This window comes from Cynoglossus semilaevis, chromosome 3 (assembly GCF_000523025.1).
Source record: "Cynoglossus semilaevis isolate Cse_v1.0 chromosome 3, Cse_v1.0, whole genome shotgun sequence".
Classification (NCBI taxonomy): domain Eukaryota; kingdom Metazoa; phylum Chordata; class Actinopteri; order Pleuronectiformes; family Cynoglossidae; genus Cynoglossus; species Cynoglossus semilaevis.
Window position 1 is genome coordinate 5,445,064 of NC_024309.1, and position 27,094 is coordinate 5,472,157.

Genomic DNA, 27,094 nt, shown 5'->3' on the forward strand with positions numbered 1-27,094 from the left:
GTTAACTGACAGCTAAAGCTGAATAGACGATAAATTGGCTTTGGTGAGTACACACACAAACACACACGCACACACACAACAGTATTGCATTGAATAGTCGACAACTACAATTACTGATACACATTTTCAACAATTAACAATTGTGTTGTAGTGAATTTTATGATTTTTTTTTAAAAAAACGGTCTCTGATTTTAGCTTTTCTACTTCTCTCACCTTGTGTGTTTCTGTTTCTGTTGTGTGTATGAGTCACAACCCAGGAGTGGCTGGCTTAGTTATTAATTTGTGGGTTGCCCAAAGAATATCACAATTCAACTATTGATGTAATTGTTATGCTGTTAAATTAAGGCTGTCGACTGTTTTGAGAAAATAAACCTTTGTCCATTAATCAAAACTGAAAAAATAAAGTATCTTTTAATCTTAGTGTAATAGCTGTGAAATATAACAAATGTGCAAAGGTACATATTCACATAAATGATTTTGGGTAGTTTCTTTTTTTTTTTTTTTACCAGAAAAGTACATTAACGTTTTAAGATGCAACATGTCTGAATGATAATAAATATAAATTACTAAGTAGTAGTTAAGAACTGAGTTAAGTTGCCTTTAACTAAAAAATATATGGAATGGATTTTATTTTCTTAATTTTAGAAAACTTAATTTAGTACATAGTACCTCTTGAATTTTATAGTGTATCATCCACAAACTTTTTATAGTCAGTGATGTTCATAAATATTTATTTTAACATAACATGAACTTGTTGATTCACATTCACACAGTGATCATGAAGAGCTAAGTCCACCATGGCTTAAAAAACTCTTGGAGCAGACCCTTCCACTGCTCCTGCAGTCATTTTGTTAAACATGGAATTTTATGTGGAGAATCTGGTCAGGAAGGTGCCTGCTCTTGTAAGAGCATATAGACTTTTTATGACACAAACCCATTGCCCCATGCCAAATCAATGAATTCCTCTCTTCTTCTACCCCCTCAGCACCCCCGGGAGAATGTGATTTTACATGCAATCTGAGCCTGAAGTGTGTGCGGACAGTGGTGGGGGCAGGGCTCTCTTCACCTTTCACCCTTCCTTGTTGGGACTGTTTGCATTTCTTTTTTTCTTTTTTTCTTTCTCTGCTCTGACCAGAGAGGTAAGTCAGAGATGAGTCGACTTTGAAGAATTCAAGTTATCTGGTATTTTTTATTGTGGGTCTGTTCCATAATGAGACATTTTTCACATTGTTTTTCAACATCAGGACTGCTAATGTTGTCCAGTTTAACAACTTGTCGTATATCTTTACCATACAAGTACATTTAGTAACATAAACATAATTTGACCCAATGAATGACATGAGCAATAAAAAGTACCATTAAAGATTAAGCTTCATATTCAGGCCACATTTAATACAAGGATGAATAGCAGGCTAGGTGATATTTAATGATGCTTTGCATTCACTTAAGTGAATAATAAATACAGTAACATTTATTGGCTGATTTTCCGAGAATCACCACAGTGATGAGGCTTCACACAATTTAAATGTAAATTTGGACATGTTTGAATCAACAACATGATTGAACTGGTGTCTATTTGTAGAATGTGTGTGTGTTTTTTTTTTAATTGTTTAGTCTCATGTAGGGCTAATTTATATGCTCCATTGGACTGTATAAAACTGATCATGTTTTTTTTTTACATCATTATGTCACAAGAATAATGTGAAAAATGTGGTGTATTATGTTTACACGTAACAATTCAGGTTTAATTTGGGTTTCACCCGACACCACTGACAATAACTCAACCAGTAATATAATCTATACATGAATAAGAAGATTTTTATTTTATTATTTTTGCCTGCACTATAAAAGGTGATGTAAAAAAAGTCGATCATCTGTAAGAATATTTAGAAAAAAACTTTTTGTTGTTCAGCAATGAAAGTACTGATTTAAGAGTTCTATGGATTTCCAATAGATTTTTTATTAATTAAAAGGAAAACTTAATTAAACTTAATGTTACCAATTTAAACATGAATGTGTTTCACATATAAAGAGAATTGTTTTTTTAAAGGAAAATAACAATAAAAACAATAATTAATTATCAAAACCAATTCACAACATGTTCATGGTGGTATATTTCTAAGATTTGAATAATTATTGTGAGCAATAATTACAAATACTGTTATATTTGTTAAAAAAATTCATTTAAGCTATTTCCATACAGTTCTAGTGTTTTTTTTTATCTTAGGTTTTACCAAACATGACAATTTCTTTGATGCCAACTAAATTTAGAATGGAGATGTCCTTGTGTGTATGTTATTTTGCAGCTAACAAAATAATTTCCCCAATAGTGCTTATATTTACTTACACAAATTTGAACTGTGATGTTTTCAAGACCAAGTTTCCATGAATATTGGGAACTACAGATATAGAACGATACCAACCATTAAACAAAACAAATAACCAGCAGCCTTTGTGCAGTGCTTCAGAATAAGGTCAGGCTTTTACATATAAGCCAGAGGCAGCAGGGTTGGACGTTGTCTTTTGTCCTCATTGTGTATTTTACACTTTCCTTATTCTGCACAGAGAGGGACCAGGAAATTTCCGCAGCCAGTGCAAACATACCCAGACAGAAGAGAACTCGTCTGTAAGGCTTCTCTGACCTTTTACATTTAAGTGGTGTGAAGCCACCTTTCTAACAATTAAACCCAGACCACCAGATCTATCAGGGGGGAATTTTAAATGAGAACATTCTTACATGGACATTGTTCTTTTACTGTGAACTCAGTTTGAAATACCGTAGTGTAACACATATTTTAAGGAAGTTGCTTCAGCGATAATTATGATTTATGTTGCTTTGCCCAAGTCCAACTCTGCCACTGTAAATCATTGGAGAGTGTACCGTATAAGCAAAGGAAACACAAAAGCAACTAGGCTAAAAACATAGGTTTTATTTTCTAAGGAAAACCCCAACAGCCTTTGACATATGTCCTGCTCTGTAGGTTTGCATTATGTCTGCTGCTGGAGAACTAAATAAATAAATAAATTCAAGTTTCTCTGGTAAGTAAGATGGCCAAGTATCCAGACCAAGTTAATAAAAACACTCCAACTGAACATCTGGTTATAATAGGTGTAGTTATTTATGCAGTTCCTTGAATTATATTAAAGGTATACTTTGAGTTCACTTGTTATTGGGGGCAGACAGTTGCTGCAATTTTCTATCTCGGTGAAAGCTCTCCTTTGACAACCAGATGAACATTACACATGATTTGTGCAGACTTTGACTTAATCAAGTGCAAGTTGTGAAAATCATTTGCCATTTTCAGCATTTCAGTAGCTATACAGGCCCTTCCACAACCAACGCTCCCTCCTTCGCCTCCCTTTGTTCTCTTCAGCTCTAATAGGTTTTCCCCTGCCACACACAATTCACTTTTTTCCTCCCCTTTTCCCCAGTCCCCCCTTTTAGTGCAGTGCCCACTGTCGACTGGAGCATTTGAGCAATTTGAAATTAAAGCAAACAATGGGTAGGCACTCCCAGGGACCTCTCGCTCACCATATTACACGGAGGACGCTCGTGTGCTCTTGCACATTATTGGCAAGTCATTACGTTTCTCTGGAAACCGTGAGCGGGAGCTCGCTCTGAGGAATCGGTGATGCAAGCAGCAGCTGAGTGTTTAGAATAGTCTGTGTGTGGATGTGTGTGTCGGGGGTGTGTGTGGTCAGGAACATCCTTGGCAACATCATGGAGATGCTGTCAAAACAAAACTGTATATTGACAGCTAAGAAGCAGGCGTCTCAAAGCCAATTATATATTTTTGTTAGGATAAATATATTCATCCTTACAATAAAAAGTTGTCTCAGATCTTCTGTGCGCTTCACTCATTAGGCCAATACATTTCTTCACCATCTTTTATTCATGAAGGAAAGGCATGGAGGAAACAATATTACATTCCAAAAAAAAAAAAGAAGGAAATAAACGCAATATCTAAACTGTAAGAATTGATGTTGGATTTAGTTGTATCACTACCTGGTGTTTTGAGTTGGAAGAACCGCTTCACACTCATTTTACTTCTAAGTGAAAAGCGCCTAGTTCCAGGAAAAGTTCCTTGTACTGTTTCTGGTTCCGAGTACTAGTCACTGGGGGGAACGCTGCTTTTTTGGCTTTAAGTGAAAATAACAAGAAGCTGTTCTTTGTCTTTTATCCACTATGTTCTTTTCATGTGACAACATTGTGAAGAATCTAATCTACTGATATCATGTTGTTGTTTTGTCTGAGTTTAATTAAATAAACGTTAACAACTACAAGACAGTCGTCTATGGTGTGGATTTATAGGAACAGTTTATGGCAATTTAAATGTGAAATACTGTTATTGTGTTAGTGTTATTGATGCAGTAAGTTTAACAAATACTTTTTTTTAAGTTTACAAGATTAACATTAAATTGTAAACTCCAGAGAGAGCTTAATGCCATGTTATTTTAGTGCAAAACTATTTTTTTCCTTTCTAAATATATATATGTATACAGAGATTTTGATTGGTGGATATTTTTTGAGATACAATACAAGGCTACCTGGGTAGCAAAACAAAACAAAAAAGTTTTAATGTTTTAAATCTTCAAATTTCTTATTAAGAAAACATATTTATGCCCATAATTAAGATGGTGTTAACTTTACACATGGTAACATGTAACTTTTTTCTTTTTCCCTAATAAAACAATGTTATTCTGCAGGTAAAAGAAGTCATGTTGCCTAAAAAGGCTGAATATATTACGTAGCTTGAGCTGCCTCCTACTCACTTTGGTGATGGGTAAAAAGCAGAGGTCACATTACGTTGTGTGCAGTGTCACAATAACAAGTAATTCATTTTTACATAAATCCACAAAATCTTAATTCAATTTAATAATTGTTAATATTTGTAACCTCTGAGTTTTAGATTGAAAACTTTACAGAAATGCCGTGGTCATTCAGGCATATTGTCTGTGTCAATATGACTTAAATGATGAAGAGTTAGATGTTGTTTTTGCTAGAAACTTTAAATATTTGCCATGTGGATCCAACATGGCGGGCAGAGAGCCAACGTCGTCATGGGTGACTTCCGGTCACAGGGCACGCACACTCAAGCGCTACGTCATTACGCATTTCCTGTTCTTTCCAAGCGCCTCTTCGTCGTTCTCCGTCGCACTGTGTTGTGGATGTTTTGATGAAAAAAAGGGTGTCTGATACGGACGTTAACGCCTTTTAAACATGACATTTCCACCGAGTGGGACCTAAAGCGGGACAGCGGAGTAGATTGGACCTTACACAGTGGCGATTACGATTTAAGTTTGCTCGATATTTCTACGCATGTCCGCTTTTTTCATAGATGGTCTCCGGCGAGCGGTGTGTGGCGGCGGACGACGAGTTCTCGACGAGTAACATGAAGGAGATGATTGGAGGTTGCTGTGTATGCTCTGACGAGAGAGGCTGGGCGGAAAATCCGCTGGTGTACTGTGATGGACACGGTTGCAACGTCGCCGTGCATCAAGGTAAGCTGCGCTGTTTGTTAGCTTAAAGTTAGCAGCTAGCCGTTAGCACACGGCGTTGTCTTGCAAGGTTATGGAGCCGCTCAGTGTAATTTCTGCTCCTCCTCCTCTTGCCCCACATTGAGGTCAGGTTCGGCTCATGCAGTGAGGCAGCCCGCTGCATCGGCTTTGACAGCTAATCTGCTGTGGATCATAGCCGGCAGCTGATTTTTTTTAACATAATCCTGGCTGCTAGTCGTCGTTGTTTAATTTTATGGGTAACACAAGCAATCATGTGTGACACAGTAGGTGAAAAGAACTGAAAACAAAATAATAACTAAACCAGCGGTTAATACTGAGCTCTAGCGTATCACAAACGATGAGAAAACGATTTCCCGTCTTAACGCCGCTGTCAGAAAACACTCAATAGTAAAATCAACAAAACATTGTTTTTGTTAGCTTTAGTGCTGCACAGCCAGTGCTTACCCAGAATGACTCTGCTGATGACGTCTGCCAGTGTTTACAGATTTACCAGCTGGCGGTGTCTCCTTCAGACACACAACACGAGATCGAAAACTATTTGAAACATCAGCAACTATGAACTGACAACACCACGTGTATTGTGTTTTGTTTGGAAAGTTATTTTTGGACATTTATACTAAATATGTATACCACTTGTTTACAACACATGCAAATAGCGTTATGACAAATACAGGGAAGGACTGATTAGGTTGCAGAAATAACATGCTGTGAAGGCCCATCCTACATTTATATCAAGTGGTTTAAAAGGGCCATCCATGACAGTGTGGTCTTTGCATCCATGATTGAGTGGTAGCTCATAATTCCTATGCCAGTTCTACAAAGAATTGTTGTGATTCAAAATTGAAGATTCACGCAAGTTTAATTTATAACAATGCTGCAAAGTAGAACATCGCTAAATGGATTTAATAAAAATAATTGTGTGCTTTAGTGAAGTGTTCATAGACATGAAGCATAACTTTTTAAGTTGACATACATAGAATTAGTCACATGTCAAAAGTTGTCATTTGATGTGTTAGCTTGTAAGAAATTAAAAAAAGGGTTTTAATGTGACCTTTGACCTAATCTGAAACTTTAGGGGTGCATGACTGTTGTTTCTTGCAGTTATTTGCACTTCCTAAAAGCCAATGTTTATTACTCCCCCTACCCCCCGGCAATATACTCTAGATATTTTGTGTACCAAACTTTAAAGAAAACATGAATTTTAAGTTGGTCAAACAATATGACTTTCTGCTTTTTGCGTATCATATGCGTAGTCGGTTAATAAATATACTAATCCTTTGATTAATGATTAGAAACCTAAATGTGAAATGTATATTGTTCCATCATGTTGTTCAATGTTTTGGTCTGCATAAACTCAAGGATTATGACTGCTTGATCTGTAAAGAAATACAAAAGGGTGCAGTTCCTGTCCAGATTCTGAGCACATGTCTCTAGTTTAATGATGAATGAGAAACATGTTTCCCGTCTTCCTTCTTTTAATCTTTGAGAAAAGCTTAAAATAACATCTGTGGGCTCCTAAAGACAGTGTATGGTATTGATTACAACTGTAGTGAAATAAAATCTCATGCATTTGAATGCCTTAATCTTGCATTGCCTAAAATAGGTGTTGACTACTGACCACTTTTAAACTAGTTTATCTTCTCATTAACTAAATGCCAATTGTGTTATATTGGATTAGGAGCACATGTCTGATCACACTGAATCTGAAAATGTCAAAGGATGTTAACTTTTACATATAGGCGTTGTACCAACAGCTTAAATGTGTTGTCCTGAGCTGTATAAGCACCATTGCACATCATACCTTATGGTTACACTGCAAAGCGTAACACTACAAAGCGTATGTTTTGAATTGTTCTGCCATCTGTAAAACATATTCTCTGCTAATGCAATGCACATGCACAGTCACACAGTGCAAAGTAAAGTTAGAACATAACTTGTAATAGTCCCTTAGAAATACATCTGTATCCGACACTTTCTCCTTGACCTGTTTAATTGAAATATGTAGGGAACGATAAATTAATCATGGGGACTATTTTCAGTGCGACCCTATAGATGAAGTAACTGAGCCGCAAAGTGTATGCTCATCTCCGCATGCGCCTCCATGTGTTTTTATTAAAAATGCATTACTGTAGCTTCAGCTGTTGTCCCAGTGGTTTAAAATATTTGATAGCAAGAGCAAACCATGTGAACTGAATGCATAGAGATACTATAACAACAGCAGCAGCAGTTTTACATACTCAATTTAATGTGCTGACACTGAAGCTAATCGTGATATATGTTGACATGATAGTATGTTTCTGCAAGGTTATTAGCTGAATTTTAGAACATGTTTTTTAGGATTAATTAAATACCTTGGAACTACATGTTCTTGTGGGTTTAATAACTAAAATAAATATTTTTGCCCTGTCTCTCTAGCTTGCTATGGCATCGTGCAGGTGCCCACTGGTCCTTGGTTCTGCCGAAAGTGTGAGTCTCAGGAGAGAGCAGCCCGTGTGGTGAGTCACACCATCTATGTAAGATACTGTTATTGAAGCAATTTTGATATTGGAATTTTGCAGAATTTCAACAGAAACAATGTTTGTTTTGGAGGGAGCTTTGCAGCATAAGCAATTTTAGACATCATGTTATAATGTTCTTAATTTATTTATCGTTGACTTTCACATGAGGGGAGACATTTATCCTATGTACATGTGCACCTACTCTACCATTTGTTCATTACTTTAACCTATCACTCCATCTTTGATTGCTTTATGGGTCTTTCAGTTCTTCTATGTTCTTCTTTTTTCTTTTATGATGAACTCTCATAAAGGTATTCTTTTATGGTCGCTGTAGCTCATTGTGTTGTGTGGTTGTCATATTGTTTTAGTTTATTGCAGTAAAACATTAAAGGGCAGCACAGTGAAAATGTCAAGACTTTTGTTTCCTAACCCTTTTTTAAGTCACGGCACATATTTTACATCGTGTACATTGTAATAAAACATAATTATCTTATTGTTCTAGTTTACAATATACTTACTCAGTGTGAAACCTGGGTCTGTTTAGTTGAACACAACCCTGATATAGTCGCAGGAAATTAAGAATGACATTCACATTCTTCTGCACCAGCTCTCTGTCTTATTAGTTTTATCAGTATCTGTTGCAAGCTAGTGAAGAGGTTTTGATTGTTAAGTAATTATGGTGGATATTTGTCTACGGTACACCTAATGATCTCTCACAACACACTGTGTAACTCTACTTAAATGTTCATGTACTGACAAAACAGGGCAAATGTGAGATGTGTTCTGCTAAAGGATTTTTCAAGTTATATATCTAAAAGCTAAAATGCTAATTACATTTAAACCAGTCAAAATGCAAATGAAGAATAAAAACTTTGTGAAAAGTATAGTAGCATCGGTGGACAACTTATGACTTTTAGTATCTCAAACACCAACGTACTGGCCAAAGCCTGGGGCAGCAGTTGTTATCAGTTGTGGCCAACTGTAACTTTAACGGTAACTTGTCAGGTTTTTGAGAAATTTATGTCTTGTGTTAGAAAAAAAGTACTTACATACTGTATACCAAATTGAGAAGTTAATGAGACAAATTACAACATTGCAGAATATGAAATTATATGTATGATTCAACCTTGTGTTGACTGTTTTTTTCCATTTCAAATCAATGTTTGCATAAACTCGATTGTAGAATGCCCAAAAGAAGTACATGCAACTCCATGCAGAGGTGGGATCAATCCCCATGAATAATGAACCTACATGCTGAATGAATCATGTGCGGGCACAGAAAAGACAGACATAGTTGTTAGGTTTTTCCTTTAACCTCTTAACCCATTTACAAGGCCCCTCAGAACTGAATTTAAGTAAAAAGCAAACAGATCACTTGACTTGAAAATCTGTACATCAAGACTGATCTACATTTCTGCTCTGGTAACTGAGAGTTTGCTGAGAATTAAGCTCAGGAGTTTGTACTAGTGAAAACTGGATAAGCAGGAAATTAAATATTCTAAGTATAAGTGTCTGTGTAGGTTCTTGGAATTAGTCAAGTGCGGTTAGTGACCTACTTCAAAAGGGTTTTAGGATGGAAATGACTTTTCTCAGATTTAATCTGGAATAGAAAGTTGACATTGTTCTTGATACTGTATTGTTTGTGGAGTAACTGGTTTTATTAGAAGAAATTAGACGATAAGTTGAGAGTTCTGAAAGTTGTTATTATTATAGTTGTTGTTCTTATTACTCCGGTAGTGCGGCACTGGCATTTTTTATTGTACATGGGGAATATCAGGCAGGCAGTATTTTCAATCTCTGACTTCATGCTGTCATCCTTCCTCTAAATGTAATTGAAGAAATTAACTCTTTCTAACACTTTTCCTTTTCCTTTTTAAGAAATTAACTCTTTCTAACACTTTTCTAAATAACATTCGTTTTTGAAACCATTCATGAACACAAAAAAAAAAACAATCATAAAACTGTCACTGACCTGTGCTGTTGAATTTGTGATGGTACTGTTCATGCAGGCTGACACAGGACCCAAATGTTTACAGTATCTCAAAGGAGAGCAATGCCACAGGGTTTTTTTAGCTAGTTTGCTGGAATCAATGTATTTCTGTTTCACTGTCAAATAAAAACTGTTCACAGCAAAGACAAGTGGACAGTGCAGGCTGTTTAAATAATCCACTCTGTTTTTGTTTTTTGCTGTTAAACTTTTCCGTCCTTATTCAGCTACTTAACATTTTCAGTTAAAAACGTAAAAAAGCCAGTAAGCCTTTTTAGCTGCAGCATTTTTACAGGACAGCCAACACAGTATTGTGACGGGATGTGTTACCGGAAGGAACAGCAGACACTGTTTGTGTTTCTTTGTTGTAAATGAGTGTGTAATCTGGCACAACCTTGGTTTTCAGAGCTGCTGTGTTCACCTAGAAAATAAGGTATGAAAATAAAAAAATAAATAAATAAAATTTAAAAAATTGTTGTATATGATAGGCCACGTAAACCTTACAGAATCGTAGAGAGAGCTTCCACAATCTGGATATAATCCCAATTCATATTTAGTAGAACTCTCATTCACTTTTCAGAAACAGCCTGGACATATTTAGGCAGGTTCGTTTTCAATATTTAATGTGAATATCAGGAACAGGTTTCCAGTCCTTCTGAAGAGCATTCCAAAACTGTTCTTCAGATGCTTTTACATTTTGAGCTGCTTCCTGTTACCGTGTTATCCCAAACAGATTTGATGAAACTGAGGTCTTGAGTTCTGTGGGCTGCTCACATACCCACAGTGACACAACGTTTCCTGTGCAAGTGTGCTTAGGATTTTTGTGCTGCTGAGAGATTAACCATTTGAACCCCATGAGGAAGTGAATAACTGTAAAAGCATTCATGCTTTTACCAGTTCATTTAAAGAAAATGACTAAACTAATGAAAGTTCAGGGGAGTTTTCAGGACTCCGCCCCCTAACTTTTCTTACTTGCCCCTTACTGACATGATGACTGCTATTTCAACTACATTTTTTACATACCTTTCCATTAGAAAAAAAGTCATTTATACTCCAACGCCTCCATTGAGACCCATTCTTTCTTTGGGGAACAGTTGATAAATTACCGTAAGAGCTAGATGTCTTTATCAGGCACCATGTTAGATCTTTGACAGATTCCTTGCACATTCCATGGAAGCTAACTTCAGACACATGAATAAAATTTAAACATTTTATATTTATATTTACTATTGACTTCCTGCACTCAACCCCTTACCCTCCCACATTCTTTGCAAATCACATTTTGCAAGCAGACAATTTTATGTATTAAACAAAGTAATTTATTATTTTTCATAAACATGTATTTAGGCATAACTACAGCTCTGAGTTTGTGTGAACAAACTGTCTAAATGTAACATTTGCTAATTGCTTTCGAAATTTATGTTCTAGTATATTTACCAAAGTGCATTTTTAAAAAATGCAACACACAAATTGGCCATCACAGAGGAACTGTTCAAAAAGTCACAGCCTCAGAGTTCAAATATTTGAATGAAGTAGAAATTAAAACAGGTAAAAGAAAAATACCTTTGTTCTCTTGACATTGTCTTGATTGATTTTTTTTCTTTTATCAAGTAGTGGAAGAGTTACTCTAATAGAAGATAAGGGACATCAACTGATGAATGGTGACTGTTGGTCAGAAATTACTGGTGATTTCCTAAATTGCCCTTTAAAAACAGTACATTTTTTTCATTTCTGACATTTATGTAGCAGGAATTAAAAAGAATAGTTATCCCAAAAAATGTGTCATTATTTATTATTTTTAAAATGTAGTATTTTTTAGAGAAATGCTCGTTCATTGAAGTCCTTTGACATTTGTGTTTGGACATTTGGAAATATTTAACTGTTATCTGTGAAAACAATTGCTTTACCCAGCGAAGATTTTTCTGTAGATATATGATAAGCTTGGAAAACATTCTCTTTTCAAAAGATAAAGTTCAACAGTTTAAGAAAAAAAATGTTTATTTAAACATGAGTCAGTTGAAGCACATTTCCCTGTGGAAAACAGCTTAATAAAAAAAAACCCAAAAATTTAAAAATTGAACAAAATCTACACTAAGTAAAGACTTCTTAAAAATGGAAGAAATTGTAGTGAACATTCAGTTGTGTGAGTTTGTGTGGGGAGAATCACTACGGGAAGGTGGGAGTGCAGGAAAGTGTTTATTTTCAATGAACACACACACATACAGACACACAGATTTTGTTTTCGGGCCTTGAATATGAGCCCAGTTATCCGACCAAGTGCAGCAGGCGTGTTGTCCTCTAGCCTTGTGTTTGTGGATTTACTTAGTAAAATGCAGAAACATCCTTTGGAGTCATACTGCGCGGGTCTTGTGTGTTGTTTCCAGCTTATCTCACTCAGGCGCCGACAGATTTATCATACTTCACGGTTTCAATCACACAGATTGGATGAGGTCGACCTGTTGTTTCTGACCTGATGTTTCTTCTTTTTTCCACAGAGATGTGAGTTGTGTCCGCACAAAGATGGAGCGCTCAAAAGGACAGACAACGGAGGTAAAATCTCTCTGTTTCACACATACACACACATCTGTGGTTTGCTTCCTGTGTATGTTGTCATTAATTGCATGTCACCGGCAAGTTTAAGGGGTGTGAGCGTGCTGGGAGAGTTATGTTGCTGTTTGTTGTCTGTGCTGCCTCTCTGTACCGTCCTTGCCAGTGCGTGTTTTATGAGATTGTGTGAGTGTGTGTGCGTATGTTTATGAGGGGGCGGGCCAGGATGGGTATAGTGCATGGCCTGTGAGGAGTCTCCTCTCTGGGTTCATTGGGAGGTCAGCTTGGTGGAGACTGTAAATATTCTGTGTGTGTGCATATGTGTGTGTGTCGGCCAGAGTGAGAGAGGCACAGCTGTGGGATTGTGTCCAGGCCTGCAGGGAGGCATCAGGACAACACTAACACACACCGTTTTACTACTTTCTCTTTTATTTTACCCTTCCCATGACCCCGCTCACTCCTCTCCTTTTTTTCTCTCCCAACATCTTTCTCCATACCGTCAATTTCTCTGCTCCTGTCGGTTGCCTGCCACTTGTTGATGTGTGTGCCGTTGCTGTTGTTTCAGGTGGTGGGTGATAGAGCAGAGTGAGGGAAATAAGTTAGAAAAGAAGTATCTGATCCATCATCTTAACCTGAAACAGGCAAAAGAGAAAGAAAAGGGAAGACATTTAAATTACCAACTTGTGTCCTGACCTCACACAGCCCTCCTTAGGTTATGAATACACACATGTTGGGTCTTTGCTTTTCAAACACACCCGAACATAAGAGCATGGAAAGTCACAATATTTACCATAGAGAGTTGAAAGGAATCTTGTCCCTAGTGTGCATGTATGTTGCAGATGTATCGATTTAATCGGACGGATGCCGTCGTCTGTGAGCCCATTGTACGGTGCACACGGTTCATTAACTTCTGTGTATACAGTTGCAGGCTCATTAGCTTAAGTTCACACTTTTAACCTTTATCTTTAATGTAGAAGCTAATTGCTATTACCCTGAAGCAACAAATGTCAATTTTTATTTAATTGAAAAGCCACAATTTATTTTAAAATTACATTCATTTAAACTTGACCCCTCCACCACTTGTCGATTCAGGGGGAAAAAGCGGCGTTTCCAGGGATGTTTTGTAGTTTTTTTGACCAGTAAAAGTGTGAATGCTGACTCTTGGTAGGAAGGCCTTGCCACTTTTATAGTCCTGTTTTATAGGCCTCTTCCAGATTCTTGGAGGGACTTCAAAACAACAACATGCCCCCATTTCACACACACTCCCTCCCTCCTGTCCCGCCCTCTGCCCTCCTCCCCTGTCCTGCTCACCAGGTCAAAGGCAGGGCAGGGGTTCAACTGTAAGTTTAAGCCTGTTTTTGTTTCTGCCATGGGGAAAAAACAGACACCTCCAGCATGGCAGGGGACTCCCACTTCCATTTGACCTCCCGTTCACCTCCTTCAGCTCCTCCTCAGCTCGTCGTCAATTCTCCTTGCCACTCCACCGTGCCCTGCTGTCATTCCACCGCCCCCAGTTTGTCTTTGTTGACAGGCAGCTGTGCGTGTGTCAGGGCTCAATAAATGGCTACTTAAATAGATTAACTACCAATTTTACAAATTAAAGCTTTGGGACTCTTGAGATGAACATGTTGAGTTATGGCTGTAAGAAATGTCCTGAAAAGGCTTTTGGGGTTTATCCTGCTGATAAAATTCTTTAGGTGATAAATGGCGCTGCACACCCCAGGTTATGCCTCCCATATTTCCATCGCTGAGTTTTACTGTTGCTCACAGGTAAAATGTACAAATCACTTTTGTATGTATTTAGCATGATAGACCTTTTTTCATCATTCCTCCAGCTTAGAGAGTTAAGCCATAATTAAACGACAATCTGTGATTCGTATTTATGCATGACTGATGGTCGATACTCTTGTTGCAGGTTGGGCCCATGTGGTTTGTGCCCTATACATACCAGAGGTGGAGTTTGCAAATGTCTCCACTATGGAGCCCATAGTTCTGCAGTCTGTGCCGCATGAGCGCTACAACAAGGTAAGCTCACTTATTCACAAATGTACATATTTCCTTGGCTTTGACCTGAGTGACAGCTCAGTGAGTGTTGGCCTTTGTGTTTTATCAGACGTGTTACATCTGTGAAGACCAAGGCAGAGAAAGCAAAGCAGCCACTGGAGCCTGTATGACCTGCAATAAACATGGCTGCAGGCAGGCCTTCCATGTGACATGGTGAGAGAAGATGCAGCCCTTTTCCTTTCAGATTCATTCAGTTAAAGACATTTTTCCCTCTTTCATTATTTTCCCTATTCAGAATATTTGTTGAAGTGTAAAGAATTTCACTTTGCGTAAAGTATCACAGTTATTTCACAAAACCCCTTTTAGGATTTTAGAGTCAAGGTTACGAGAGCTGACATATTTTATTGAGCCACAGAACAAACCAGTGATTTACTTTGCTTTGAGATTGATACTAACCTTCTGAGGTTAAAAGTGAGCGTTATTCCTCAAATATGAGATCTTAGTTCAGCATTCCAGTTTTCAACATTGAATGCATCATAGCAGTTACAATTACAGGTTGTGTGTCTTTCTGATAAAGTTTAAAAGGAAAGCTGTTAGAAACTGTGCAGGAAACCCTGGAGTATCAGCCAAGAAACAAGTGGAAAAACTCAACATTTTCAAGCCAAACCAGGCCTTTCTTATTGTTTTGTATTTAAGATGAAAACTTAGGTCCATGTGAATTACAGTATTTTGTCCTGCAAGAAATTTTTCTCTGCTGTAACTTCTGACCTTGTTCTTTCCTTCTTTTAAATCTGTATCTTTTCATTGGCCACAGCGCTCAGTTTGCTGGGTTGTTATGTGAAGAACAAGGATCGGACGCAGACAACGTCAAGTACTGTGGATACTGCAAATACCACCATAGCAAATTGGTAAGTATCCTGATGTTCTGATATATTCTAACGTGATGCTTTTTTAAAACTAAAACAGTCACATTTGGCACAAATGGCCAAATAATTATTGTCACTGTTTCAGATAACTGTATTTGCATGAAATTAATTTGAAAGAGACCATATTGATGAAGAACCTTATTTCCAATGTTACACATTACACACCCAGCACACACCCACCTCATCTTAGAACCTCTTTTCCCCCACCAGCTTCTCCTTCTTCTTCCAGTTCTGTTTCTGTGTAGTCTCCATTCTCTTCTTTCATCTTCTTTCTTTTATCCACACACACTTATGGTTCACCCTGCTTCAAAACATGTTTCACCCACCAACCTCCTACCACCCATCACCTAAGTGTACTGCATAATGGACAGTGGTCCATCATATTCACCTCCCTCATGCGAACTGGACCTAAAAGCGACCTGGGCTCAGACAGCTTGGGCAGCATGTGCTGAATGTCATTGTTCAGAATGTTGACTCTTTTTTTTTTCCTGTGGATGTTTTTTGGAAAAGATTCACTCCTTCTGTCCCATTTCTAGCAGCTAAATCTGATGTCATTGTGAGCATTTGTGGTAGTATGATATAAATATGGCAACATGGCCATAAGAATTCAGAAATTACTGGTGTATTGTCCAAAGTGACTGTACAAACTTGACTAGTTGATTTTGACCTGATGTGTGTTTAAAAACCTGCTCCACTCGTATTGACATGGCCATAAGAATTCAGAAATTACTAGTGCTCCACTCGTATTAATAACATCCTTTTCAGGACCTACGCTCTTCATTGGCAACTGACTTTTCTGATCTCTCCGTCTTTGTTAGGATGGAAGAATAGGACAGACTTTAGAGCATCAACACTCACCAAGATACGCACGCATTCAGAGATGACATTTTAAGATGTTAACACACTGATAAAAAGATTCATGCTGTTATATCGATCGTGTGTGAATAGCTTTGGACGCCGGGGCATAATGTCATTAAGCCCGGGATTGTATGGATGACAGGAATGTACGAGCGGGAATCAATGATGAAGAATGCAATGTTATTAACAGACAGGGTTTTCATGAAATGCCACTTGATGGATGTTTACGCCATGTTAGCAACATATGGTATTTGACTTGACTCAGTCAGTAGTCACTTTTGATTTCAAACTTGTATTATCTGCTGTTAAATCTGCACTACGGCGGAATTTCAATTTGGTATTAAGAGTGTGTGTGAAAACACCTTTTGGTTTTGCATCAGCAGATGTTCTATGTTGGTTTTTTTCAACGTGGTGTTTTCAAGCTGCTAAAACCTGCGTTTACATGGAAGTCAGATGTCCAGAGGTGTAATGAAGTAGTATAGTAATATAAATTTGATTGTTGATGGTTATGATAAATTGTTATCCTCATCTAGTATTAAACATGTGGACAACCGATGATAGACAGGACTCAACGTGTTTTCAATTCTCTGTTTACTCCGTATCCTTACTCTAAGGATAAACTGGAAACACCAATATATTGGATTACACACTACTAATCCCAGTTTAAAATGTAGTTTTTACTAATGATAAAATGCAAATAATTGGTTGAGGTCAGGAGTTAAGTTTGTCTTGTGACAAAATGTCACACAGTTTAAAATGCAGCACATGACTGTGCATAGTTTTGCTGCTGCTCCCAGTCATGTATTTTTATTAACAGCTACCATTTAATTTTCTGTATTTTGTAATGGAAGCACCTTTCCAACACATTTATGTAAAAAAATTTACATTTAGGCCTATATGATTTTTGTTTTTTAATTTCAAGTTTTTGCTTATGGTTATGTAAATGTTTTTGGCTTTTTTTTAGTTGAAATTTGAGATATACATTTTTGGTCTCTTTCCTATGGACTTCATCCAGTAACTTGGAGTTCCTCTTTACCTTTTTTAGCGAAGGAGCAGGGGCCGAGGTAGTAGGTCTCAAAGCTTAAGTGACTCCTCTCAGTGTATGGATAGACCCACAGACCAGGACAAGAAGGTAAGACAGCCCATCAGCTCTTACCCTATCTATGCCTCCCATCCTCCAATATGACTCCACCAGATCAAACGTCCTCACTGTTGCGTGTTCACACTGTGAAGGGACAGGCAAAAGGAGAAAAAAAAAACAGTGAAATCACTAATCAAAAGGCATTTTTAGTTGCTGTTGTTGTAGTTTCACAATGAGCTTTCATGAAGTTTCCTTGTAATATTCAGGGCATTGGCAGAACAATGTGTAGAAGTACATTTTTATTATTGTTGTCTCAAATGTATGCTGTTGCATGAAGCCACTATTAATCCAGTGCCAATTACGTTCTTGCTGGTACCCTCTGGAATCCCCCACCAGTTCACAGCCTCTGTAATGAAAGCTACATCAGTGTGACTTCATCAGTCGCGCCTGTTACCACAACATGTTATCACAGGCTGCGTAAAATCAGAATTTACAGGAGGGTTCAGGTCACATGTTTCACTTTCTGCGGTCGTCTGTGGTTAAATTAAACTGGTACATGAAGATATCAGGTAGCGTGATATACTTGATATAATATAACCTTGTAGCATTACCCAAACCTAATAAAACATGTGGTTGTTCTTTACACTTTAGTTTTCTTTACAATTGTCTCATTATTCAATGTTTTTCTTTAATAGAATTATTCTAATAGGAGGGTTAGGAAAGGAGAGTGAAGGGAAGTGAACTGCTTTTCATTGTGACACAGCACACCACTGCACACAATGAAATGTGACCTCTGCATTTTACCCATCACCAAAGTGAGCAGGGGGCAGTGTGTGAGGACAGAGCCATGCTCAGAGCACCTCAGTAGTAACTTGGCAGCTGGTGGACTCAAACCTGTAAACTTCTGGATTCAAGTCCGCTTCCTCAATCTGTTAATTTGCCTATATATTTAAGATTTGGTAATTTAGGTTTTTATCTTTATATAAAATGTCTTAATATTTTATAATGCTGGTGATATTATTAGCATCACATCTCTAAAAGACATTTTTGATTTGATCCATCTGATACAATTGATCACATAAATTTATATAATAAGTTAAGCATTTAGTTTACTATTAGTACCTTGTGGATTAAAGAAACGCAACTCATGACATAAAGGGTTGAGCTAACAGTTAGTCACAAAGGAAGGCTGTGGTCGGGCTGCTCCATGGCTAAGAGCATGGTTGTCCCATCACTTTGTGAAACTGTATATCTTGTATCAATATAGTCTTGTACATTAGCATTACATTAATCATACATTCCATTTTTAAACATATATTTCATGCAGTAACCATGACCACTTCAAAAAGAAAAAGAATAAAGGTAGAGGGCAGCATTGCTAAATATAGCCTCACTACCCAACACTTTGTGGCAGAAGGGATTGCTTTGTATGATGCTGTTGCCTTTTTTTTTTTTTTTTACTGAAAACAGCCTTCCTGTTGTATTTATTCAAACTCTTAATGTTAATGCTGATTTGAACATATTAGGGGGAAATTACAAGACATCATCTGCATATAAAACAACTATGTCAACATTGGTGCTAGTGTCAACATGCAAAATGAAGAAGTTTACTTCATCTGTTTGCTTACAAGTGAACGCCTTAAATAGCTGTGAGCCGTCATCAAAGAATCTTTGTCTGTTTCTTTCGCGTCTTGTAGTTACACACTGACCTGGAAAAAATAATTTAGGAAATGAAGACACTACATTTGCAGTATATAAAGTAACACAGGATACTGGTGTTAAAAATCACACGTCTGTACTGTCTACTTCTGTTGCACAGAGGTTTGGCCGGGTTTAGTTTTTGCGTAAAAGAAGTTTTCAACACATGGTTGCATCAATAGACAAATTATCAGATTAAATTGACCAAAGATGGATAGTGAAAAAGAATGCATTTTGTAGACACAGATCTCTGGCCAGCTAGGTCTTTACATCAATGGTATTGATTAGAAGTACAGCAAATTCTTTGATGCACGTGTTTTCTTTTTTTTCTACATTTCTATGTCTTGGAAAAGCATCTGGCATCTCATCAAACAAAAAGCAATAAAAAAAAAAAAGAAACCCCAAATTGACTTACGCATACTGAGCAATGACATATTTACAAATCGTCTCAATAAGGATTGTTTTTTCCTTTTCTTTTAGAATGACTCCAGATGACCGGATAATTTATTTTTCATAACATGGAAACAGCCAATTTAGAGGCTGCTCTACAGCCGTATAAAATCAAAATCAATATCAGATTTATTTTACAAACACAGGGAGTCGAGACATTTTTGATTAAAAGAACAATACATTTAAAGACATAGATACACAAGATCACTCTGTAGGTGTGTGTGTGTGTGTGCATGGTGTATGTGTACGCATTTATTCATACTTGAGTTTCAGTGGCTTCTGCCTATTGTTCTACGGCCTTTTTTTCCTACACACACACTTCATCCATGTCCAAGATCAGCCCAGATGTGTGTGTGTGTGTGCGTCTATGTTTTTTGTGTATGCATGTGTGTTTAAAGCACATGCATTTGTTTAGTGGTTGAGGGCTCAGATGTACACCCGCCTCACACATTAGACCCTGCAGTGAAACTGCAGAGCCCCCACACCAGCCGCTTACAAAAGGCCTGCAGGACAGTCTCTCTGTCTCTCTCTCTCTCTCTCTCTCTCTCCCACTCACACACACAAACATACACACAATAGCTGGTCAAATTCTGCAGGAAGCTGCACAGGGGAATTCCTACCAGGTCAAGGCGGATTATTTTCCCCCTTACTTCCTGTTTCTTCGTTTCTCTCCATCTTCCCTCACCTTTCCTCACCCCTCCACCCCTTGTGTGTCAGCACTCTCTTGTTTTCCTCCTAGGGCCATTGTGTCGAATGTGAAACGTTTAAACCGTGTTGCATCTGAATGCGGTGCCTTTCGTTAGCAACTAGCATTTGTTTGAATTCTGTAATCACTGTTGAAACGATAAAAGGTCTAAATTTCCATGACCTAAAAAAATATTTAGAATAAATTATTTCAAGGTTGGTAAAGTAAAGTTTTGTAAATTGATGTGGAAAATGCGCAGGTGGAAAATCTACAGGTGAAGAATGTCTAGTGATTTATTTAAATCTCACACAACCGTTGATTCACATCTATAAAGTCACGTTTGAAAGCGGTGGGAGAGTTTTACAAAGAATCCTGTCTCACTCCTGATGAGTGGGTTTCCCAGTTCACTGCACTGGACACTGACGGAGAGGTTTGGAGCACACATTGTTCCACGGGGTTGTTGATAAATAGTTGAAGTTCTCATCCTCTGCCACCACTCATATTTACCCCACACAGTCTCAAAGAGCATTTGGACATGTCAAATGAGCTGGCCGCTAATGGTCAGTGACAGAGAAAGAGAGGAGAGGACACGCTGAAAGGGCTCAGCGTCTCTGTCTGGATAATCAATTGACCTGATTGATAAGAGTGTGTCAGGGTTACATTGTGTGTGTGTTTTGTTTCCCACGCCCAGCGCTGTGGCTCCTCCACAGTGTGTGTGTGGGTGGTGTCCCATCTTCTCTCCATCAACACCTACATCTGGAATGTTAATGAGACAACAAAGGAACCTCAGAGAATCCTACTCTCTCACCTTCTCTCCTTTCTCGTATTACTGTAGTCAAATTTGTTTTTTAATAATATGTTGTCATTACAATTTAAACGTGGCTATAATGTAGGATTATATACATTCTATCTCCTTCTGTTTGATGTGCTTTTCTTTACTACATGAAAACTTTTTTGAGTTGTTAGATACTTGTTTTGTATAAATAACAATTCAAAACTTCCTGTACAGGCAGTAAGGCTGATTGGCTCATTTGAAGGGAGACATAACTTGGGTTTTAACAGCACAATGTGCTCATACTAATGTTTTGAGAGCATTTACCTTGCCTTTAAGGACTACATTTACAAAAATGCATATATCAAGTTTGTTAGGGTTTTGGGAGTTGTGATGCTGGTTTGATTGTGAAAAATGTTTTATAGTAATTTCATTTCAACTGTCAAACATTTGTTTAGAATTGCAAATTAGAAACACTGCTTTTGATAATTAACATGAGGTTAATTGTGTTTGAAAACGCTCAACAAAGGGGGCTTTATTAAATCAATAACATGTGTGAGAACTGTATACAAAACAATGCACAACATTTCACAACCGCTTTATGACTGATCACAGCGGCCACGAACAGACGAGTTCTGAGCTGTAGACTGGGCAGATGTTAGTTTGAGCAAAACTGAAATCATACAGTATTTAATTTAAAAGTCCTATGTGATGTGTACTGCCTTTATTATTTTTCTCAAATGCTCCCTACAAAGTAAAATGTTTAAATTTTTAGTTTATTTTTACTTTTTTAAATTATTATTATTTATTCACATTATTATTTAAATAAAATAAATGTTCTGTGATTGGTGCATGCATTTCATGCATTGCATTTAATTTATACACTAGGTCCTTGCATGTATTGCCTTGTATTGAGTAACACATTGAAGCCCTGGTAAGGGCCCTTTGGCAAAAATGTGGTTGTCTGAAAATGTGTTGTATTTTTGAAGTTAGTAATTTGTTAAACCTGCCACATTTTTCAGTCCGATTTTACGTTTTTTCTTCTTCAGTCCACACATTTACATTTACAACCAAACGTCGCGACATTCCACTGTGAACCCCAGAGTGTTTTCGTCAGTGGTTTGTGGCGTCATTACAGCCAGTCTCCTATCTCCTGATTTGGCTGGTAATGTCTGTTAACTGCCACACAGAGGAAGTCTGGCTAAACTGTCACCAGTCATCACGCAATCACTCCCCATCCAAAGCCTGAGGGGAGAAGACAGGGGGATGGGCAGTTTCTGAGTTGTCACAACACTGAGCGTCAGAGGTTTGTTGAATCTAAAGGTGTCTCTCGGGGCTGCAGCATATTTTCACCGCCTGTCTACATCCGTGTGTGTCCACTCACACGGATGTGTGCCTTCATGCACATTAGAGTCCACGTTTAGGTACATCGTTTGTACTAGCACCTGTACACGCACTTGCAGGAGGGTGTTGTGGGTGCAGGGCTCAATGAGAGGTGTAAATGCACTGGCACCCAGTCACCACCTCAGGGGTGCGAGAAGAGGGCGTCAGCGTGTGTGCGTGTTAGCATGGTTGTAAATTGAGCTGTGATCATCCGAGAAGGAGGATATGATTGGGTGAAACAATGAGACCTTGTGTGCTTGGCCATGAGGCACTTTAGACACACTCTTCCCTAAACGCAGCTGAATTCCTCCTGTCGTCTTTTTGTCTCTCCTCTGTCACTCTCTTTGTGTTTGTCCACGCTTTCATCTCAGACTTGGCCTTTGAAATGTAATGCTCCCTCTTTTTCTCTGTTTCTTTCAACCAATAACAAACACACTTGTATGCACAGACACACATACACACACACCTTAAACCTTATTTTAGAATACCATATTCTAATAATGATAAGTTCTACATTTCACTGACAATCTTTGACATTTTTTCTTTGTTGTTTCATCTGAGGTTCTTTCTCCATTCACAGTGTCTTTTCTTAAATCACTCACATTCTTTTTTCCTAATTTTCTCCAACTATAGAAACACAAAGAACGAGACAGGCACAAACCAAGACACAAGAAGGGCATGGACATGTCTCCATCCCTCGTCCTTCCAAACATCATGGTCCCAGACAAGGTGAGGACATTTTTGGTGTGATTTTGGTATTTATCATTTTCCCCTACATTATTTACTCAGAAGTTCTGTTCTCCGGCCTTTATTTACTACCCTTTTTTCTGTTTTACTTTCTCCTCCAGACGTTCAACAACTGCAGTTCAGGTGGAGGTGTTACGTCTCTGCCTTCATCCTCACAGAAGCGACTTGACGATGGCACCGCTCGCTTCACCACCGCCAACTTTCAGGAAGTTTCCTCTGTTCACTCCGTTGTTGGCTCCAAAGAGAGCTTGGCTATTGACGCTGGGAAGGTGGCTGCAGACGTGAAAAACAAGAAGAACAGCAGCGTGGTAGGACAGAGGGGAAGCCGAAAGTCTCTGGCCTCCTCAGGGAAACCCCTTCCCTCTCCCGTAGTCACCATGGCAACCTCCTCCACATCTGCCTCTGCCTCCACTGGGCCTTTCCACCAAGGTAAATTGATGGCTCCAAATGTTCCTGTATGTTAATTTTCCCACTGTAGGGAATTAACCCTGCAGTTAGAAAAATGGAGGCAAGTTGACAAATCATCTGGCGTCACCGCTTTCTCAAATGCTAAAAGCATGCCTCTGCAGTATATTTGGAATCACACAGTGATGCGTGTATTTCATGTGTGCTGCGTCATTCCCTGCTTTTTTCCCCCCCCTTTTGCCAGACACCAGACTTGTAGTGTTTAGCTGTGATAACAGTGTTTCGTCTCCACTGCTTCTGGCTCCTGTAATGTCTCTGTTCCCAGACAGAGGCTCCGCACACACAAACACACAGTAAACGAACATGTGCTGAGGTCAGGACCTGCCACGGAGACATTGCTCACACTGGGCTCCTGTGTTTTGTACTATCAGGACCTTGAAATCCCTTGTCAACTGCGTGCGTATGTGTGCAAGTTTCTATGTTTGCATGCACATGTGTGTGTGTGTGTTTTTTAAGGCAGTTCCTTTCCTTCCTGGGAGGACTGCATGATGAAGGATGTCTGACAGACGCAAAGCAGAAAGCAGATAAGATGCTTATATTTCTTATCTTACTTCTGCTGCCCCCATGATGATGGAAACGAGGGCAGCATGGAGCCCTGCCCCAGCTCTTTCCTCTGCTTGCTCCTTTTAGTGGCGTCCCTTTTTTTGCTTCTATCTTGTCTCTTTACTATTATTTTGTCTATAAATATTTCTATTTTTTTTTCTTCTAGGTCTCCTGTTGTCCAGTGCCAGTAAGATGCCATCTGCCACATCATCTTCAGACTTCATAAGTTTCTCAGATCCTTCATTACGTCCTGGCAGTGGAACCACCTTCTCCTCCCCACCAACTTTCAGCAGCACCCTTGTGAAGCCGAGCTCAGAGAGCGTAGCTTCAGAGGGAACAACAACCGTTTTTGGTTCTCTTATGTCTGCAAGTGCAGCTTCTGCGGGTGAGTGGCCTCACTTAGGTGTATATTATTTTTATCTTTTTTTTTTTCAAATTATATTATTTACAACACTGTTACCCAGAAAGTGTGTACGACAATTTCAGTATTACACATACTAGAATTTTGTGCCTATTTCTTTCCTCATCTGTGCATAAATGAGACTAAACCACAGGGAATCTTAGAAATATTATTTTCAGTCTACATTTAAAATGTTAAGGGTACACTTTTATGGCCTCTAATTATTTGGTAAATCATTAGAGCAATAATTAAATAATCAATTTTCAGCTCTGTAAAAATGGTCATCAATTAAAAGACAAATAAACTATGCCTTATACAGCTTATGATTTATAAAGTAACTTTGGTTGTAACTAGACTGTCTCTCAGGCCAATCATTTAGTATTCAGCTCTGCTTTCTCATCTTTGTAGTGGGTGGGAAACTATACGAGAATTCCCACAGTCACTCAGCCACAGAGTCGACAAGCCTCGGTGGCTCCGCTGGATACAAGCGACCTCAGCCCACCAGCTCAGGGCCAGGCATCGGCGGAGCAGTGGCAGGAGGCGTGGAGGACGGAGTGAAGAAAAAAAAGAAGGGCAACTGGCGAAACAGATTTGGACCCTGTTTCAGCACAGACATGAAGCCCACAGAGTCAGCGCCCTCCCTGACCCTACCTACCTCTTCTACAGCCATCACCACCTCCATCTCCTCACCCTCCACCTCCTCCGCCTCCTCTTCTTCAACCTCTGCACTTTCGGGCAGGCCGGGCTTAGTTTCAAGTAGTGGATTAGGAGCCGGAGTTGGGGTGGGTGGAGGAGTAGTAGGAGAGCGGGGACTGGGACTCATGGGTGTCAGCGGTGCCATTCAGAAGTCACCGTCGCTGCTCAGGAACGGGAGTCTGCAAGGCAACAGCAGCTCCACCACCTCGGGTCCAGGTGAGAAGACGACACAAAAATGTTACAAAACACACAAATCCTCCAGAAAAAATGTAATTAAAATACTTACACAGTTCAGAATACCTTCAATGTCAAGACTCAACTGAAGTACAAATCAACTTAACAATTTACTAAAGCTTAGCGAGAGTATAAGATCAGTTTGAATAACCTCTTAGAAGAAAAAGGAAGTGCCTTTTTGTCACATTTGAGCAAAATCTATTTTTTTCCCTCTTCAACTTTACCTTAATTTAAATAAAATATGCCAGTTACTCAAACAAAAGCTCCCCAGTGTATGGAAAGTATTAGCATTACCAATGACAAATTGCAAAGAATTGACACACCTTCATAATTGGTCCTTTGTGTGTGTATGTGCACGTGTGTATTTGTGTGTGTGTGCGTGTGCACACTTGTCAGAGTGTGTTTTTATGTGTTATTTTCTCACACATGTGTAAGTGGTGCCTATGTTCTTCCCTTTTTTTTCTTCCCTTCCATCACGTTTAGTTGCTTGGCAACTGTCTTTATGCTGCGGAGTTTCCCTCCGCTGATTGAATCGGCATCTGGGTACAGCGCACACATCCCACAGCTTTCCTTTCTTCCAGAATCACCAGCCTCCTTTTGTTTCCCGCGGTCGTCTGCTCTTACCTGGATTCTGCTCATTCCACACATTCTTGCATCACCTGTTGATGCTTTGTGCAGTAGAAGGTCGCATGTGTTGCGTGTGTGTGTGTTTGGATTTTTGTGAAGTGACAAGTTAGTGCAAATGCAGATAAAAAAGATTCTCAGATGCTTTCATACAAAGCAAGTTTGTTTGAAGAGTATTTCTGAGTAGTAATTTCTATAGTAATAGTGATTTCTTTCAGTGCTGACATTATTTAATTTTACAGATAGACACAGAATTGCATAACACAAAGGTCAACCATTCATCCACATCAACAAACAGAAACAGTGTTTTTAACCTTTGAGCTGGATTTAAAACTAAGGATTATTCTGTAAACTCACCAAACAAGAATTTTATTTACACTTTGCACCTCAGCTCTTCAAGCTTTAGGGCCAGAAACAAATGAACAAATAGTTGTTAAGACTTAAACAAAAAGAACTGTTGATGCTCAAAGGTCAATGGAAAGACAAACAAAGTTAGTAACGAGTCAGTCCATATGTGTCAGAAAGTTCTTATGCTGTACAAGATAAAATCAGCTGTTGTAACACTCCAAAAAATTAAAGAAGTCAAAAGTCTAAAGTACTGAGAATTATCGCCAAGTCAGTACTTAATGATGAAGTCCTGACTTGAATTAAACTACGGCCTGAAGCAAAAACTTTAAAACTACAAGAAGGGATCACAAAAAACATCTGGAACTAGTACTAATTTTCTTGTTTAATTATCTTGATGCAATTTAGAATAAAACCCTCAAACTTAATGTGCAAAGCTGGTATGTTTGGAAGTGCTTATTAAAATCTCTCACTTTGCATAAAAGCACTAATTGAAATTAACAAAAAAGTGTTTTTTCTTATAACAGTCAAATGTCCGCAGGCAGGTTGAGCTGATGTGCTTATTATGTTTTACTTATCGTAAAAAAACAAATAAATTTAAACAACAAAAGTATAGTTTAACAAGCTCTTC

The 27,094-nt window shown here is 38.4% G+C and overlaps 1 protein-coding gene across 6 annotated transcripts in view; it reads left to right on the top strand.

Annotated features, from left to right (window-relative positions):
* Window positions 1-5,086: 5,086 nt before the first annotated feature.
* Window positions 5,087-27,094, top strand: part of mllt10 (MLLT10 histone lysine methyltransferase DOT1L cofactor) — a 39,787-nt gene continuing 17,779 nt past the window's right edge. For 2 of the 6 annotated variants that reach the window (XR_003049309.1, XM_025054363.1), the window contains exons 1-11: window positions 5,088-5,502; window positions 7,936-8,033; window positions 12,501-12,555; window positions 14,468-14,577; window positions 14,666-14,769; window positions 15,371-15,464; window positions 17,386-17,472; window positions 23,043-23,138; window positions 23,258-23,585; window positions 24,331-24,549; window positions 24,973-25,476. Coding sequence is in view for 5 of the 6 variants with exons in the window: in XM_025054363.1 (XP_024910131.1) it covers window positions 5,340-5,502; window positions 7,936-8,033; window positions 12,501-12,555; window positions 14,468-14,577; window positions 14,666-14,769; window positions 15,371-15,464; window positions 17,386-17,472; window positions 23,043-23,138; window positions 23,258-23,585; window positions 24,331-24,549; window positions 24,973-25,476 (1,858 nt within the window). In the remaining variant the exon portion in view is untranslated. Of the gene's footprint in view, window positions 5,503-7,935; window positions 8,034-12,500; window positions 12,556-14,467; window positions 14,578-14,665; window positions 14,770-15,370; window positions 15,465-17,385; window positions 17,473-23,042; window positions 23,139-23,257; window positions 23,586-24,330; window positions 24,550-24,972; window positions 25,477-27,094 lie in introns of all 6 variants that reach the window. The other 4 variants (XM_025054362.1, XM_017031736.2, XM_025054364.1 and 1 more) reach the window with 4 other exon arrangements.